This window comes from Tamandua tetradactyla, chromosome X, assembly GCF_023851605.1.
Source record: "Tamandua tetradactyla isolate mTamTet1 chromosome X, mTamTet1.pri, whole genome shotgun sequence".
Taxonomy (NCBI): Eukaryota; Metazoa; Chordata; class Mammalia; order Pilosa; family Myrmecophagidae; genus Tamandua; species Tamandua tetradactyla.
Window position 1 is genome coordinate 26,186,712 of NC_135353.1, and position 17,791 is coordinate 26,204,502.

The 17,791-nt window shown below is 42.5% G+C and overlaps 1 protein-coding gene across 1 annotated transcript in view; it reads right to left on the reverse strand.

Annotated features, from left to right (window-relative positions):
* Positions 1 to 11,694: 11,694 nt before the first annotated feature.
* LOC143671749 (integrator complex subunit 6-like) overlaps positions 11,695 to 17,791 on the reverse strand; it is a 42,532-nt gene continuing 36,435 nt past the window's right edge. Inside the window, exon 4 of the mRNA XM_077146937.1 lies at positions 11,695 to 11,925. Within this exon, the coding sequence (XP_077003052.1) occupies positions 11,695 to 11,925 (231 nt within the window). The remainder of the gene's footprint in view (positions 11,926 to 17,791) is intronic.

Below are 17,791 nucleotides of genomic sequence, written 5' to 3' on the forward strand. Positions count from 1 at the left end.
AGGAAAACTGCCAATACAAACAGGTATTATGCTAAGAGGAGACATTGGAAAAGAAACAAGCTGAGTCTCTAAGGTGTCACATACATGATGGCACACATATTTATGCTGTACCACAAAGACTAGCATATTGACATATAATGTTAAAAATGTCATTCCTTCTGAACAGTTGGACGTGTTTACTTATGAAAATAACTGTTTTTCCTTGCTTTTATGTTTCTGCATAAATATGATGGTTCAGTAATGACCATGTGAGAACTTTTGTTTGAATAAATAATAAGTTTGGTGAGAATGCTGTTTTTATCGGGAATCACCACTATCAGCTCTCAGTCTAACAATTTCCCAAATTGAGCTAACCACAGCAATTACCACGTCAAACAACATAACATCAACATGTGTCTGTGCCCAATTACAAGTGCTAGAACAGTTCCCTGTGGTGACAGTTATCATAGTTGTTTTGGCAATAGACATTAAATGAAGCCACTGTTGTCTTCCATTCTTAGTTTTGAAAAAACAGGAACCCAGCAAGCTGCCAACATGGATTTTATGTTCTAGAAAACAATTTTGCCATGGTTTTTTTTTAACTTTTTTATTCTATAGTATATATACAAAGCAAAGAAATAAAAAAGCAATAGTTTTCAAAGCACTCTTCAACAGGTAGTTACAGGACAGATCACAGAGTTTGTCATGGGCTACCTTACGATCCTCTCAGATTTCTCCTTCTAGCTGCTCCAGAATATAGGAGGCTAGAAGGCTTAAATATTTTTTTATCACCACAACTGACTTTTGTTCTTTCTTTTTCTGTGGAAAATAACATATATACAAAAAAGGAATAAATTTCAAAGCACAGCATCACAATTAGTTGTAGAACATATTTCAGAATTTGGCATGGGTTATGATTTCACCATTTTAGGTTTTTACTTCTAGCTGCTCTAAGATACTGGAGACTAAAAGAGATATCAATTTAATGATTCAGTCATCATATTCATTTGTTAAATCCTACATTCTCTGTATAACTCCAACATCACCTTTGATCTTTCCATCCCTCTCAAAAAGGGTTTTTTTTCCGGCTATGGCCATTCTAAATTTTTGATATTGGAAGGGTCTGTCATTAATATGGGGTAGAGAGATGGAACTATCTGATGTTCTGGAGAGGCTGGGCTAGGTTTCAGGACTTATCTGGACCAAGGACCTATCTGGAGGTTGTAGGTTTCTAGAAAGTTACTCTAGTGCCTGGAACCCTTCTGGAATCTTATATATTGCCCTAGGTGTTATTTAGGATTGGCTGGAATGGTCCTGGTTGGTGGCTGGCAGTTTATGATAGATAGCAAGGTCGAACTGAAGCTTGTATAAGAGCAACATACAGAGTAGACTCTCAACTCTGTTTGAAATCTCTGCCACTGATACTTTATTAATTACACTTCTTTTCCCCTATTTCGTCAGGATGTAATTGTTGATCCCATGGTGCCAGGCCTGCATTAATCCCTGAGAGTCGTTTTCCCCATGTTGCCAAGGAGACTTTCACCCCTGGATATCATGTCCTGTGTAGGGGGGAGGGCAATGATTTCACTTGCAGAGTTGGACTTAGAGAGACTGAGGCCACATCTGAGCAACAACAGAGGTCCTCCAGAAGTAACTCTTAGGCATACCGTTAGGTAGGCTAAGCCTCTCTACTACATGTATAAGCTTCACAAGAGTAAGCCTCAAGATCAAGGGCATGGCCTATTGATTTGAGTGGCCCTATAGTTTGACACAGTATCAGGGATTTCCTGATGGTAAAGTTTAATACTTCCATATTTTTTCTCCCATTCCTCGAGGGACTTTGCCAATACGTTTTGTTTATATGCTTAATATATTGTAGGATGTATCCAGGCATTACATTACTCTATACTGGATTAAACGACCTCTTTTTTATTCTGGGCTTCCTGTGTTTCAAGTGTTCAAATGAGTTATACAGATAGGTTAAGTTAGATTATCTGCTACATAATTAAGCTGGGCTTAATATATTTGCGATGCATCCATGCTTTTGCATGTAATAATAATTCATTTTTTTCATTGCTCAGTTATATTACTTTGAATAAATGCGACATCATATGTTTATCTATTCACTTTATGGTGGAGACCTAGGCTATTTCCATTTGGGTTGTTATAATTAAAGCTCGTATGTGTATTCTAGAGAGGACTAGTGTTTTGCAAATATATAATTTCATTCCTCTTGGGAGTAGAATGTTCAGTTTTATAAGAAATGGACAGACCTTCTTCCAAAGTGGTTTTACAATTTTACATGAGAATTGTTATACCATTTTACATAAGATATCTGAGTCTCCACGTGCTCTCCAACGTTAGGTGTTCTGAGACATCTTTCTTATCCCTCCTAGAGAGTGTGTAGTTGTATCACACTGTGGTTTTAACTAGCTGTGATGGTTGGGTTCAGTGTTCAACTTGGCTAGGTGATGATGCCCAGTTGGCTGCTCAGGCAAGCACTGGCCTAACCTTTTATTGCAAGAACACTTTGTGGCTGGTTAATAAAACAGAAGGCTGGGTTTTTAAATCATCAGTCAGTTGATTGCAACTGTGGCTGATTATACCTATGATCAACTAAGGCTGTGTCTTCTGCAACATGAGAATCCAATCAACTGGATTTTTTTTTTTTATTTATTATTTTTTTTGCATAGGCAGGGATCAGGAATTGAACCCGTGTCTCCAGCATGGCAGGCGGGAACTGTGCCTGCTGAGTCACCGTGGTCCACCCCAATCAGCTGGATTTAATCCAGTCAACTGAAGATTTTTCAGGGAGAAGAGAGCATTCGCACTTTTTTTTCCCGCCAACCAGCCTCTCCTGTGGAGTTTGTTGTGGACCTTCATTGGATTTGCCAGCTTTGTGGCCTGTCCTATGGATTTTGGACTCTTGCATTCCCACAGTTGTGTAAGACACTTTTATAAATCTCATATTTACAGATACCTCCTATTGGTTCTGTTTCTCTAAATAATCCTGAGTAATACACTAGCATTTCCCTGATTACTAATGATATTGCACTTCTGTTAACTGAAAACATTTTTTATTGAGAAATATACCATGTATGCAGAAAAAAATGATAGATTTCAAAGTACATTTGAACAAGTCATAATAAAACAAACTTCAAGGCATGGTATGAATTACAGTTCCATAATTGCAGGAATTTCCTTCTAGGTGCTCTGATACACTGGAGACTAGAAAGAATCAATATACTGATTCAGTAGTTATACGCATTTGTTAAATCCTATCTTCTTTGTTACAACTCCTCCCTCTCATTTGATCCTTCTCTCAATCTTCAGGGATTTACGTTGAGAAAGGGTGTTGACATTATAGGGTACAGAGATACAACTGGTTGATGTCCTTAGGGAAATTGGAACCTCTGGGTTTCAGGACTTCTCTACCACAGGAACAATCTGGAGGTTTTAGATTTCTGAAACATAAACTGAAATAAATAAAAAATGAACAGAATAAACAAAATCTATGCTGTTATACAATCATTATCAAAAACAATGGACCACAGCTCAACAATCTCAGGTATTCCCCTCTAGCTATTCTATTATACCAGAAACTAAAATGAAATATCTACATACTGAGTCAGTAGTCATAATCACTTGCCAAATTCTAATTACTCAGTTATACCTCCTCCTTCTCACCTGATCATTCCCTCAATCTTCAGTGATATCATGGCAATGACCATTTTAACTTCTTCATGCTGGAAAGGAGTCTTAATCTTATGGGGTTGGGGAATGGAACTTGTTGATATTCTTGGAGAGACTGGTATCTCTGGGTTTCAGGGATTATCTGGCATAGGAACAATCTGGATGCCTTACATTTCTGAATGAATAAACCTACTGCCTGGATTGAGTTGTTGCAGTTTTCCATTGAGTTTAATCACAGGGCATGGTAGTACTAAGAGATGCCTTAGGGATCTCCTGTATTCCAGGAAAACTTTTCTTTAACTCCATTGTGTAAATGCAGTCCTATTTCCCCTTGATAGTCTCAGTCAATCACCACAGCCAGTACAATAATTTTTCTTCTTTGCCTGTTTATTCAGAGGCATGGAAGCCGACTGCCGGGGAGCAGTCTTAACTTCCAGTTCAATGGAATCATTGTTGTGCCTCTTGGTAGGCGTATTCCTCTTTTCAGAACTAAGACCTGTATACTAGTAGAGCTTCAGGTTTCAGGAACAGGAAACAAAAATTTTTTTAATTTAAAAATATTTTTAATTCTATGTACCCCATGATGAACTGGCCAACTCCTGCAGCCAAAGTGCACTCCAGGTACCCAAATTTATATAAGTCAGTGTTCTCTAGAGAAACAGAAACAATAGGATGTTTATGTGTGTGTATGTAAATATTATGGAATTTATTCTAGTAATTGGCTTAATTCTCAATTCTGTAGCATAGGTCACAAGTTGGAAACTCTGATGAAGGTTTTAATGAATTCTCCAGGAGAAGCTGGCTGAAGTAGAAATAGAAATTCTTCTTTTGACTGCTAAAATAATCAGTTGTCCCTTTTAAGGTGTTCAACTGATTGCATGAGCCTTCTCATTCCTGAATGCAATCTCTTTTGTTATTTTTAGATGTAATCAGTCATAGATGCAATCAACTGACAATGATTTAAGGTTACAATTGTAATTATCACAGTTACAATGAGGCCAGTGCTTGTTTGACCAAACAAATGGATATCATAATCTAGCCAAGTTAACACATGAATTTAAGGATCTCACTTAACGTTCACACACAAACCTGTACATGCTGGATAGCTCATTTAAACAACCCAAACTCCTGGGTCCAGAATCGGAACAAGGCCTTGTAATTCTATACTTTAAAGTAACACCCAGATACATCCCAGACTATGGTGGGCTGATAAATAAAAAATATTGGTAGAGTCCCTTAAGCGTCTGAAGGGAAAAAAAATATGGAACTATTAAACTTTCCCACCTGGGAAACCCTGGGGATTTCTCAACTGTTGGGGTTTCCCAAGAAAATAGGCCTAACCCTTGATTTTGCCCTTACAAAACTTATTTCTGTAGTGTAGAAGCTAAGACTACCTATAAGAGGGCCTAAGAGTTGCTTCAAGGAAACCTCTTTTGCTGTTCAAATGTGGCCTCTCTCTCTCTAAGCCCAACTCTGCAAGGAAAATCATTACCCTCTATTCTAGTTTGCTAGCAGCTGGAATGCAATATACCAGGAACAGAGCGGCTTTTAAAAAGGGGAATTTAATAAATTGCAAGTTTACAGTTCTAAAGCTGTGAAAATGTCCAAATTAAAGCAAGGTTCTAAAAATGTCCAATCTAAGGCATCCAGTGAAAGATACCTTGGTTCACGAAGGCTGATGACATCAGGGTTTCTTTCTCAACTGGAAAGGCACATGGTGAACAAGGCAGACATCTGCTAGCTTTTTCTCCAGGCGTTTTGTTCCATGAAGCTCCCCCAAGATTGTTTTCCCTCTTCATCTCTGTTTTTGTTTGCTAGCTGCTAGAAGGCAACACACCAGAGATGGATTGGCTTTTAATAAAAGGGGATTTATTTTGTTAGTTTTTCAGAGCAACTGAGGTTCTTTCTTATGTGGGAAGGCACAGGGTGATCTCTGTTGGCCTTCTCTGCAGGCCTCTGGGGTCCAACAACTTTCCCTGGGGTTATTTCCTTCTGCCACTTCAAAGGCCTGGGCTGAGCTGTGAGTGCCGAGATGAGGTGTGCTGAGCTGCTTGGGCTGGGCCTATGTTGAGCTCTCTCATTTAAGCACAGCCAATTGAATCAAACATCATTTATTGCAGCAGGCACGCCTTCTAGCCGACTGCAGATGTAATTAGCAACAGTTGAGGTTCACATACCAATGGCTCATGTCCATAGCGATAGAACTAGGTGCCTTCACCTGGCCAAGCTGAAAACTGAATCTAACTACCACAACCTCCAAAGGTCTCTGGCTTCACGGGCTCTCGTGGTTCTCGTTGCTCTTGGGACGCTCTGCAAAATGCTTCCTCTTTTAAAGGATTCCAGTAAACTAATCAAGACCCACCTGGAATGGGTTGAGTCACATCTCCCTCTAATCAAAGATTAATATCCATAATTGGGTGGGTCACATCTCCATGGAGATAATCTAGTCAAAAGATTCCAATTTACTTTATTGAATAGAGATCAAAAGAAGGGTTGTTCCCACAAGATTGGCTCAGGATTAAAACATAACTTTTCTAGGGTGCATAATCTTTTCAAACTAACACACCCTCCCACCTATGTGGGACATGACATTTGGGGTGAAAATCTCCCTGACAATGTGGACATTACTCGCATGGATGAGTCAGGCCCTGGAACCATGTGATTGGCAATGCCTTCCTGACCAAAAGCGGGGAAAGAAGTGTAAAAAAATAAAGCATCAGTGGCTAAGAGAGATCAAATAGAGTCAAGAGGCTATTCTGGAGGCTACTATCATGCCAGCTTCAGTTAAATAGTGCTAATTGCCATGGTTTGCTAACTCCCAACCAAATCACTCCTGTTAGCTCTTAAGAACACCTAGGGCTCAAATTGAGATTCTACAAATATTTCATGCACTAAGTTTTTCTTCCTGGAACGTATAATTTCCAGAGGGTTACGAGTCCAGAAAATCCTGAAACGCATAGGGACCAGCGTCTCCCAGATTATTAACTAATTACATCCCCCTATCCTTTAGTGTTGACACCCCTTGTCAACATGAAAAAGTCAGAAGGGGCATTCCCTAAATATCCCTATAGATCGTGAGAAGGATCAATGGAGAAGGAGGAGCTGTATCAGAGAAAATAGGATTTAACAAATAAGTAGGACTGTTGAATCACTATATTGATATTTATTCTAGCCTGCAGTGATTTTGAGCAGCTAGAAGGTAAAAATCTGAAATAGTGGGGTGATAGCACATAATAAACTTTGAAATCTGTTCTGTAACTACTTGTTGAAATGTACACTGAAAATTATTGCCTTATCTTTCTTTTCTTTATATATGTTATATTTCACAATAAAAACATAAGAAACTGTATATGAATGTTATATCTGATTTACTTGTAATTGCTAATCATAAAAGCAACCTGTTGATGCCTTAATTTGGACATTTTCATGGCCTTAGAATTGTAATTTGTAATTTAATAAATCCCCATTGTAAAAGCCAATCCGTTTCTGGTATGTTGCATTCTGGCAGCTTGAGCAAACTAAAACATGAGGCAATGCGTTTTAACAGATTACCAACCTGCAGAGGAAGAAACATGATCTTCGACAATTGCAACAATAAAAAATTATTCTGAAATTCTTCAGGGTATGTTTTCTTCAAGAAGTGATGGCCAAAAGCCTGTTTCCCCATTCACTATGTCCATTCAGTCAGCTCTGAAGGGGAAAAATAATTTTGTTATTGACCCGGTCAGGACAGGCTGTGGGAAAACCAACCCAAATCCCAAAGGATTCCATAATAACAATAACAATATTTTATTTTTTGCTCACACAATGTATCTATCTTGGATCACCCAAGATTCTGCTCCACATTTTCGTCACCTCAGGATCTAAGCTGACAGAGGGACCTCTTTGAAACATTACCAGTCATCATAGAAGAACAGACACGGCAATCTATCTGGTGGCTCTAAAGCTTCTGCCCCAAGGGGACATGCTACATTTCTACAATGTTTCCTTGCAAAAGCAAGTCACATGGGCGTATCTGAGTTCAACAGGACAAAAATGTGACAAGGATTGCCACCCAGCAAGGGCCACAGAAAGTTAGGAACCAGAATATTTGGCAAAGAGGAATACAATCTACCACAGTATACCTTTATACTCAGTTTACTACATCAGAGTAACATTACCAGAGACAACATTTAAAACAGGTTAATAATATTTAGCAGAGGCATGGTTGCAGTGGTGAGACCGTATACCTTTCCAAAGGACCCCTGATTATGGATTTGGAAGGATGTAAATTCTTGTGGTGGTTTGAGATTGTATGTAACCCAGAAAAATATGTTCTTCGATTCAATCCATTCCTGTAGGTATGAACCCATTGTAAGCAGGACCTCTCGATGAGATTACTTCAGTTAAGAAGGAAAAGTCCAGTGGAGTGGAGTGAGGTTGCTTCGGGGCATATAGCTTTATCACCACAACTGTGATGCATTTGAATTTTGTCAACTGAACTTTGCTGAATAATTCTGTCTTTGCCATGCCCATGAGCATTTTTTTTTTTTAACTTTTCATTGTATAATATAACATACATACAAAGCAAAGAAATAAAAAAGCAATAGTTTTCAAAGCACTCTTCAACAAGTGGTTACAGGACAGGTCCCAGAGTCTGTCATGGGCTATGATACGATCCTCTCATATTTTTCCTTCTAGCTGTTCCAGAATATAGGAGGCTAGAGGGCTTAAAATACTTTTTCGTCATCACAAACAACTTCTTTTGCTTCTTTTTTGTGAATAATAACATATATACAAAAAAGCTATAAATTTCAAAGCACAGTACCACAATTAGTTGTAGAACATATTTCAGACATTGACATGGGTTACAATTCCACAATTTTAGGTTTTTACTTGTAGCTGCTCTGAAATACTGAAGACTAAAAGATATATCAATTTAATGATTCAGCATTCACATTCATCTGTTAAGTCCTATCTTCTATGTATAATTCTACCATCACCTTTGATCATTCCATACCTCTCTTTGGGGTTGTTTGGACTATGGCAATTCTAAATTTTTGATATTGGAAGGGTCTGTCACAACTATCTGATGTTCTGGAGAGGATGGGCTAGGCGTCAGGACTTATCTGGATCAAGGACCCATGTGGAGGTTGTAGGTTTCTGGAAAGTTATTCTAGTGCATGAAACTTTGTGGAATCTTATGTATTGCCCTAGGTGTTCTTTAGGATTGTTTGGAATGGCCCTGGTTGGGAATTGGCACGTTATGATAGGTAGCAAGGTCTACCTGAAGCTTGCATAAGAGCAACCTCCAGAGTAGCCCCTCTACTCTATTTGAACTCTCTCTCCCACTGATACTTTATTACACTTCATTTCCCCCTTTTGGTCAGGATGGAACTGCTGATCACTGTGCCAGCTCTGGATTCACCTCTGGGAGTCATCTCCCACGTTGCCAGGAGGACTTTCACCCCTGGATGTGTCATGTCCCACGTAGGGGGCAGGGCAATGATTTCACTTGCAGAGTTGGGCTTAGAGAGACTGAGGCCACATCCGAGCAACAGCAGAGGTCCTCCAGAAGTAACTCTTAGGCATGCCTACAGGTAGGCTAAGCTTCTTTGCTACCTACATAAGCTTCACTAGAGTAAACCTCACACTCAAGGGCACAGCCTATTGATTTGGGTGTCCCTAAAGGTTGACACAAATCAGGGGATTTCCTGATGGTAAGGTTTAATAGTTCCATAGTCTTTCTCCCCTCCCTCAGGGAACTCGGCCAATACTTTTTGATTCTCTGCTTAATATACTCTAGGATGTTTCCAGGCATTACAATGATCTATATAGGATTAAAGGACATCTTTCTTATTCTATGCTCCCTGTGTTTCAATTGTTCAAATGTCATACAGATACGTTGAATTAGATTATGCACTACAGAAAATTTAAGTTCCAGTCCATATAATCCTTTCTTCCATTGGTCTCAAAGAGGATGTGTGGGTCTAAAATATAGACACTGCCTTCCTTACCCTATGTTCTGAATTATTTTAACCCCAACCTGTTGGGTTTTGTTATCTCTAAATATCAGGTTATATATATAAAACAGCCTCTCAAAATCCAGAAATAATAATCACCACTCCAGACTTAATGTGTCTCCACGAGCAAACTTTTCCAAGGGAAATGTCAGGGACATTGTGCACTCTTATAGCTCACAAAGGTTGAGGCCAATTTACTGAGTGACCTTTTGTGTGGATACCAGCTAGCCCTCCTGCTGGAACTGATTCTTCAGCTTCTTTGACTCCTGGGCAGCTCCTGATGTGGCCCCTAAATCCACAATTTCTCCATTTAACCAAACAGGGAAAATTAGCACCTTTAAGATGTTGAGCAATTATACCTCACAACTGAGTATGCATTTCTCTTCACCACTTAAAAAATTTCAAGAGGCCTTTCCAATTATTTAAAGTATGTTCCTAGGAACTATTTCTTTTTGCTTTTCTGAATGGGGTCTTTAATAAAACTGAATAGTATAAATGTATATTTTCTGTATAAATGAAAGCTCCCGGTGGATTTATAATTATTTTGTACTCAGCCACACAACTGAATTTAGACATAACTTGTAATTGTTAATTTCCTCTCCATCTTTGAATTTGTAAAGCTCTAAATTACTCCTTTCCTTTATTCTTATACAGGGCCATGAATAAACATCATGACTGGAAAGCATCCAACGCATCTTATTTTCGTCTTTTCAGCATCTACGGGGATGACCCTATAATTTTCTTCATTTTGCCTCTCCATATAGCAAAACTAAGAGCTCTCTTAACATTTAACCATCCTTACATGAGCTGGTCATGGTGCTTTGCCTTTTGAATAGGCGCCTCTGGATTACGTTTGTTAGCACTGGGGCTTTCCGGTTGATGTGGCAAGGCAAGGACATCAGTGGCTACCGGTGCCAATACTTCTCAGGCTGACAGACATAACTAAGGGGTACAACTAGCAAACCGCGCTCAGTGGCGTCCAGAAGCAGAGGGTCCGCAAAGCAATATCAAATGGCCAGTGAAGGCAGGACAGAAGGGGGTGCCCCGGGTAGGTAACCGTGAGCCAGAACCCTCCTAGCCAGTGATTTCCACACTTAGCGGGCTGGGCCCTCACCCCACAAGGGCGCGGTCCCGGGCTCCTCCCCTGGTGCGCTGTAGCCTGGGAAACTGCACCGGCTCAGGTACCCTGCTGCCAAGGCGAGCCCCAGGATCGCGCCTGCGCAATAGCTACAGCCTGGCCCGTGGGCGGAGCGCGCGCCGGCGCCCGGCCCCGCCCCGCCCCTCTTTCCGCCCAGCTCCTGGGTCCCAGCGAAGGACTCGCCTCCGCGGACACGCACTTCCGGCGACGCTGCAGCACTGACCTCGGCATCCCCGCAGAGCCCAGCAGAGCCCAGCAGAGCCCAGCAGAGCGAGCACGGCGCGATGGACAGCCAGGCGAAGCTGATCAAGTTCCTCCTGCTGGCCCGGCCCCGGCGGCCCCAGGCCCGTCGGTGGAGAAACCCGATTCCCTTTCCCGAGACGTTTGACGGCAATACCGACCGGCTCCCGGAGTTTATCGTCCAGACCGGCTCGTACATGTTCGTGGACGAGAACATGTTCTCCAACGACGCCCTGAAGGTGACGTTCCTCATCACCCGCCTCACGGGGGCGGCGCTGCAGTGGGTGATCCCCTACATCAAGAAGCAGAGCCCCCTCCTCAATGATTACAGGGGCTTCCTGGCAGAGATGAAGCGGGTCTTTGGCTGGGTGGAGGAAGACTTCTAGGCCGGGAGACCCTCGGGCCTGGGGGCGGGTGTGCTCGGGAGGGGCCCCTGCCCTGGTGTGAGCCGCCGAAGGCGCTCGCCCTCCTCGCCTGCTCCCGGCCCCCCGCCCCTCGCCAGCCGCCGTGCTCTCCCTGCGCTCCTGACCCCTCCCGCGTAGTGCTTGTCTTTGTTCCAGAAATAGTGCTTCACGTCCCCGCTGTCGCCGCCGCTGCCGCTGGGCCTGGATCTGGAGCGAGCCACCGCCCTCTCCTGCCAGCTCAGCCCCTCCCATGCGCACTGGGACTCTTGTCTTGTGCTCCATCTGCAAGCCGAGCTCCTGTTGCACACCGGACAGACCACCGACTGCCCGGCCGCTGCCGTCTGCCCCATTGCCAGACCCCCGGGCCTGCATCTGACTGCCTAGAGACCTGCGTTGGCGCGGCCATCACCATCCGGCACATCCCAGCGACTGACTGCCGCCTTTGACCATCAGGATTCTCGGGAGGTATCTGAGATGGCCATAGCCCCTGGACAATGATTCAGACAGTCACCACCCCTCAAGCGGCCAGCGTTTCACGTTCAGCGGGGCCCCTCCCCTCCCCCCTCCCAGAGACTTCATCTGCCCTGACCAGATGGCTGCTGGGGCCCAGGTGTGCCTGGCAGTCAGATTGAGTTACTTATTTTCTCCTGTGGACCATTTGATTTTGCAAAGATTCCAGTTCTGTCCTGAAATCCCTGCAGTCTCTCAGATGTGTGCCTTTTGTTCAAAATAAAAGAACCCCTGCGCTCTGCCTAAGCTCCCTTTACACTACCTGGACAAAAGTCTTTTGATTATTTTCAATAAATGTGAGATACTATTAAGAAAAGAAATTGAGTCTCAATGACTATAGCGCCTCTCCCTCCCTGGTCCTCTAAATGGTAGTACTTATCTGCATTATATATCTGATTATGTTTTTGTTCCCCCAAATACTGAAATCTTACCTTGCAATAGGCATGACTTCTTGAAATCACAGGATAAACTTGAAATATTTACTAAAATGAAGTTTTTTTTTTGTGATTCAGTGTTGGTAAAGCAAAAGAAACCAGGCTGATTATTAGGAGCCAATTCAAGCTATGGCAATCTGCTTTCCAGGATGGATAAGAGGGACAGCTGTGTTGGGAACATTCACTGTTTTGTTTTAAATATAGATTCTGCTAATAAGCTTTGGAAAGTGTTTAGAAGCAGTTTCCGTTACAGAATAGGTCTGGCATATCCCCTACAATCTGTGTCCCCTGGGCTCTAGATATGGATGAAATGGGCAGTGACTCGCTGGGAATCCTTCCATCAGTGTTGGTAACTCTGTCTCCCAGAACAAAAAAGTGCCTTTGCTATTTTCTTCCTCCCTAATAGAGTGACTCTGTCAGGGAATTGTTTCTATAGTAGTTTTGTCATCTCAATTCCTCTTTTGTTTTGTACTATCTTGTAGATGGTAATGGGATTACAAGAGTTAAATATTAGCACTTTGGAGAGATTCTATAAAGGACATGTCACACTATTGCCACTTTATTTATTGTGTCAAGTGTTGGTCAGAAATAGAGATGCCCATTATGACTTCCAAGGGTGGTCTCACCCCATGAAGGGTAGAAAGAGCATTCAATGTGTGTTAGTAGTCAGTGACCTCTAGAGAAATAGAACCAATAAGATGTATCTATAAATATGATACTTATAAAACTGTCTCATGGAACCAAGGGGGCACAAGAGTCCAAAATCTGTAGGTTAGACTGCGAGCTGGCAGCTCCAATGAAGGTCCTCAACGAACTCCCTGGAGAATCTGGCTGTTTGAAGTAGAGAGATTCTCTCTTCTGAACTCTCCTTCAAAGCCTTCAGGTAATTAGATTAAGTGTCACTCGTTGCAGAAAGCACTCCCATTAGCCAACTGCAGATGTTATCAGCCAGGGATGCAACGAACATGCTCATGATGTCCATGAAATGTCTTCACAGCAACAAATGGGCCAGTGCTTGTTGACCAGACAACTGGGCACCACCACCTGGCCAAGTTGGCATATGAACCTAAACATTACAGTCCACCCCTTGTCAACTTGGCAGCTATACACATCACCTTAACCCATACTTAATCTCTAAATAGAAAACAATTAAGAGCCACATTTTTTTTTCACCTAACAATACTCAACTGTTGTGCATACAACCGGAAGCACACCTAATCTCTCCAGGATAGGATGCAAGTCCTTGGGTAATATTCACTCTTGAACTTGATATCCCATAACTTAAATACCACGGCATGATCAATACAATTTGTATGATAAAGGGGGTAAGACAGAGAGCAAAAGAAAGATATTTGCTTTATATACAAATAGAAGTGTACTCATTACAAAGCAAGGAAGAAATATTCATACCATTACAGTCCACATTTCTATAACTGGTCAGTGGTTACAGTTCATTTTTATTACTACCTTCTTCCACCACCCATTCCATGTTCACTTTACCGTCAGCAAGTACCTCAGCTGGCCGTGGTTCTTTCCCTGGTGGAGTGACCAAAAGATTCATTCTGAAGTTTCTGGGCCATTCTTAGACCTGCCTGGATTGGGTTGTTGCAGTTTTCATTGATTTTAATCATATGGCATGTTAGTACTAAGATACACCCTGGGGAATGTCCTTTATTGCAAGAAAACCCTTATTTACCTCCACTGTGTAGTTGCAGTCCTATTTCCCCTTGATAGTCAGAGTCAATCACCCCAGTCAGTAAAGTAATCCCCTTCTTTGCCTGTTATCCAAGGGCATAAGTAGCCCAAAGTGACCAGGTGGCAGTCTTAGCTTCAGTCCAATGGAAAATTTTTGTATCTCCTGGTGGAAGCACTCCTCCTGGAACTAAGACTTGTAGACCGGCAGAGCTCAAGGTTGCAGGGACAAGAAGCAAAAATTTTTCTAGTGAATCACTAGGGGTAATACTGAGTGGTGCCACTCCCATTTCTACCCCTTGATTCCTGGACCGCTGAATCCTGGCTACAGGAGAAATAGCATATTAGAGTGTATGCTGATTCAGCATACACAGCCTCGTGGAGAACATTATTCCTGCCCTGAAAAGTATTGCCACCCAGTTGGTGCCATAATTGGGTCTTCAAAAGACCATTCGACCGTTCTATCAATACAGCTGCTTCAGGATGATGGGGAACATGATAAGACCAGGAATTCCATGAGCATGTGTCTATTCCCATACTTTATTTGCTGTGAAATGGGTTCCTTGATCAGAAGCAATGCTGTCATCCATACCATGACAATGGATAAGGCATTCTGTAAGTCCATGGTGATAGTTTTGGCACAAGCATTTCGTGTAGGGAAGGCAAACCCATATCTAGAGTATGTGTCTATTCCAGTGAGAACAAATTACTTTCCCTTCCATGACAGAAGTGGTCCACTATTATCAACCTGCCACCAGGCAGCAGGCTGATCACCTCGGGGAATGGTGTCATTTCATTGGCTGAGTGTTGGTCTCTGCTGCTGGTGGAGTGGGCACTCAGCAGTAACTGTAGCCAGGTCAGCCTTGGTCAGTGGAAGTCCATGTTGTTAGGCCCATGCAAAAAAACCTCCATCCCTACCCCATGCCCACTTTGTTCATCAGCCCTTTGGGCAATAACAGGAGTTGTGGGGGAAAGATCATGACTTGTATCCACTGAATGGGTCATCTTATCCACATGATTATTAAAGCCTGAAAAAGCTGAAGTCATGCTGCAGTGCACATTCACAGAGGACACAAATATCTTCATGTTCCTTGCCCACTCTGAAAGGTCTATCCACATAACCTCTTCCCCAGGCCTCTTTGTCAACAATCTTCCAATCATGTTCCTTCCAAGTCCTTGACCATTAGCAACAACCCATGAGTCTGAATATAAATGCACCTCCTGCAAATTCTCCTTCAAAGAAAAATGAACAGCAGCTGCACTGCTCAAAGTTCTGCCCACTGGGAGGCTTTCCCTTCATCACTGTTCTTCAGGGACATCCCGGAAAGTGGCTGCAGTACTGCAGCTGTCCACTTTTTGGTGGTATCTGCATATCATGCAGAACAATCTGTAAACCAGGCCCAAGTTTTGTCATCCTCAGTCAACTTATTGTAAGCAGCTCCCCAAAAAACTATAGTTCTGGGCTTGGAAAAAAAAGGTAATGCGGCAGAATTAGGAGCCATGAACATTTGGACCACTTCATGTAATTTGTCTTCAGGAACTGCTTGGGCCCTATTTCTTATATACCATTTCCATTTTATGATGGAATGCTGCTGTGCATTACGCAGCTCATGATAGGCAACTCAGGTCTCATGGTAACTTGGTGGCCCATGGTTAAATGTTCAATCTTTACTGAGGCCCATTAACAGGCCAAAAGCTGTTTCTCAAAAGGAGAGTAGTTATCTGCAGTGGATATTAAGGTTTTGCTACAAAACGTTAAGGGTCTGCATTTTGATTCTCCTATAGGGGCCTTCCAAGGGCACCAGATAGCAACACTATTTGCCTCTTCCAGCACCATTGGATCTGCAGGATCATATGGCCCAAGTGGCAAAGCAACTTGCGCAGCAGTCTGGACTTGTAGCGCCTCCTCTTATTCTGATCCCCATTCAAAACTAGCAGCTTTTCTCAACGCTTGGTAAATGGGCTGGAGTAGTGGACCCAAATGAGGAATACGTTGTCTCCAAAGTCAAAGAAGCCAAGTAGACATTTTGCTCTCTTTTGGTTGTAGGAGGGTCCAGATGCAACAGGATATCCTTCACCTTAGAAGGGATAATTTGACTTGCCCTATACCACTGGACACCTAGAAATTTCACTGAGGTGGAAAGCCCCTGTATTTCTGTTGGATTTATCTCCTATCCCCTGACATGCAAATACCTTAAGAATAAGTCTAGAGGAGTTTCTATTTGTTGCTCACTAGATCCAATGGACATATCATCAAAATGATGGACCAGTATGATATCTAGCGGGAGGGAGAAATGATCACATTCCCTGCAGACAAGATAGTGACATGGATGCAAACTATTTCTGGTGGTCCTTACTCACAGCTATTGAGAAAAAAGCATTTGCTAAATCAAAAGCTGCATACCAGATACCAGGTGGTGTGTTGATTGGCTCAAGCAATATGCCAAATCTAGAATAGCAGTTGCAATTGGAGTCATCCACTGATTACGTTTGCAATGATCCAGTCATCCAAGACCCATCCTGTTTTTTCACAGGCTAAATAAGAGAGTCAAATGGGGATGTGGTGGGAATTATCACCCCTGTATCATTCAAGTCCTTAAGAGTGTCACTAATCTCAGCGATTCATCCTAGAATCCAGTATTGCTTCTGATTCACTATTTTGCTAGGTAGGGGTAGTTCTAGTGGCTTCCATTTGGCCTTTCCTACCATAATAGCCCTCACTCCATGAGTCAGAAAACCAATGTGGGGTTTCTGCCAGTTGCTGAGTATTTTGATTAATTTTTTTTGTCGTGGGCTGGCACCAGGAAATGCATGAGTATTTTTATTTTAATCATGCATTTTGGAACTGGGGAAATGACCACAGAATGGGTTTGTGGACCCGCTGGGCCCACTGTAAACAGACCTGAGCTAAAAGTCTATTGATCACCTGGCCTCCATAAGCCCCTACTCTGAACGGTGGATCAGAGTGATGTTTTGGGTCTCTTGGAATTAGTGTCATTTCTGGGCCAGTGTCTAATAATCCCCAAAATATCTGATCATTTCCTTTTCCCCAATGCACAGTCACCCTGGTAAAAGGCTGTAGGTCTCCTTGGGGAAGGCTGGGAGGAAGGTTAACAGTGTAAATTTTGGGCATTGTCACAGGGTCCTTTCCCAAGAGTACCCAGCCCTTCCCTCATTTAATGGGCTCTGGGTCTGTAAACTGTCTCAAGTCTGGGAACTGAGGGGCTAAGGCTCTCTGTTTTTATAACTCAGGTTTGATTTCTGTTCACTTGACCTAGAATACTTCTGCTTATACAGCTCAGGCAAGAATTTAGTAGGCCGTCCATCTATTTTACTTCTAGGTACTCCATGATCTGCTAGTCAATGCCACAAGTCTCTGCAAGTCAGATTATTTTGACTGCTGCTTTGAGTCTGCTGTCTATTATGGTGGTCATGCCCACCTTGTCTATGGTGACTAACTGTTGCCACATGGCTTCTGCCAACTTGGGATGCAATCATCCCCATTGTGTTTAAGGATTCCAGCTCAGTGACAGCAGTTCCCACAGTAATCTGACCTACAAGAAGAGTGACTACAGAGCTCTTCAGGGATGATGGAGCTTGTCTCACGAATTAGTTTCTCAAGATTCTGGAGAAAGACATGTCCTCTGGACATTCCTGGAGTGTGTGAGCAGGTCTTCCATGATAAATCAACTCCAATAT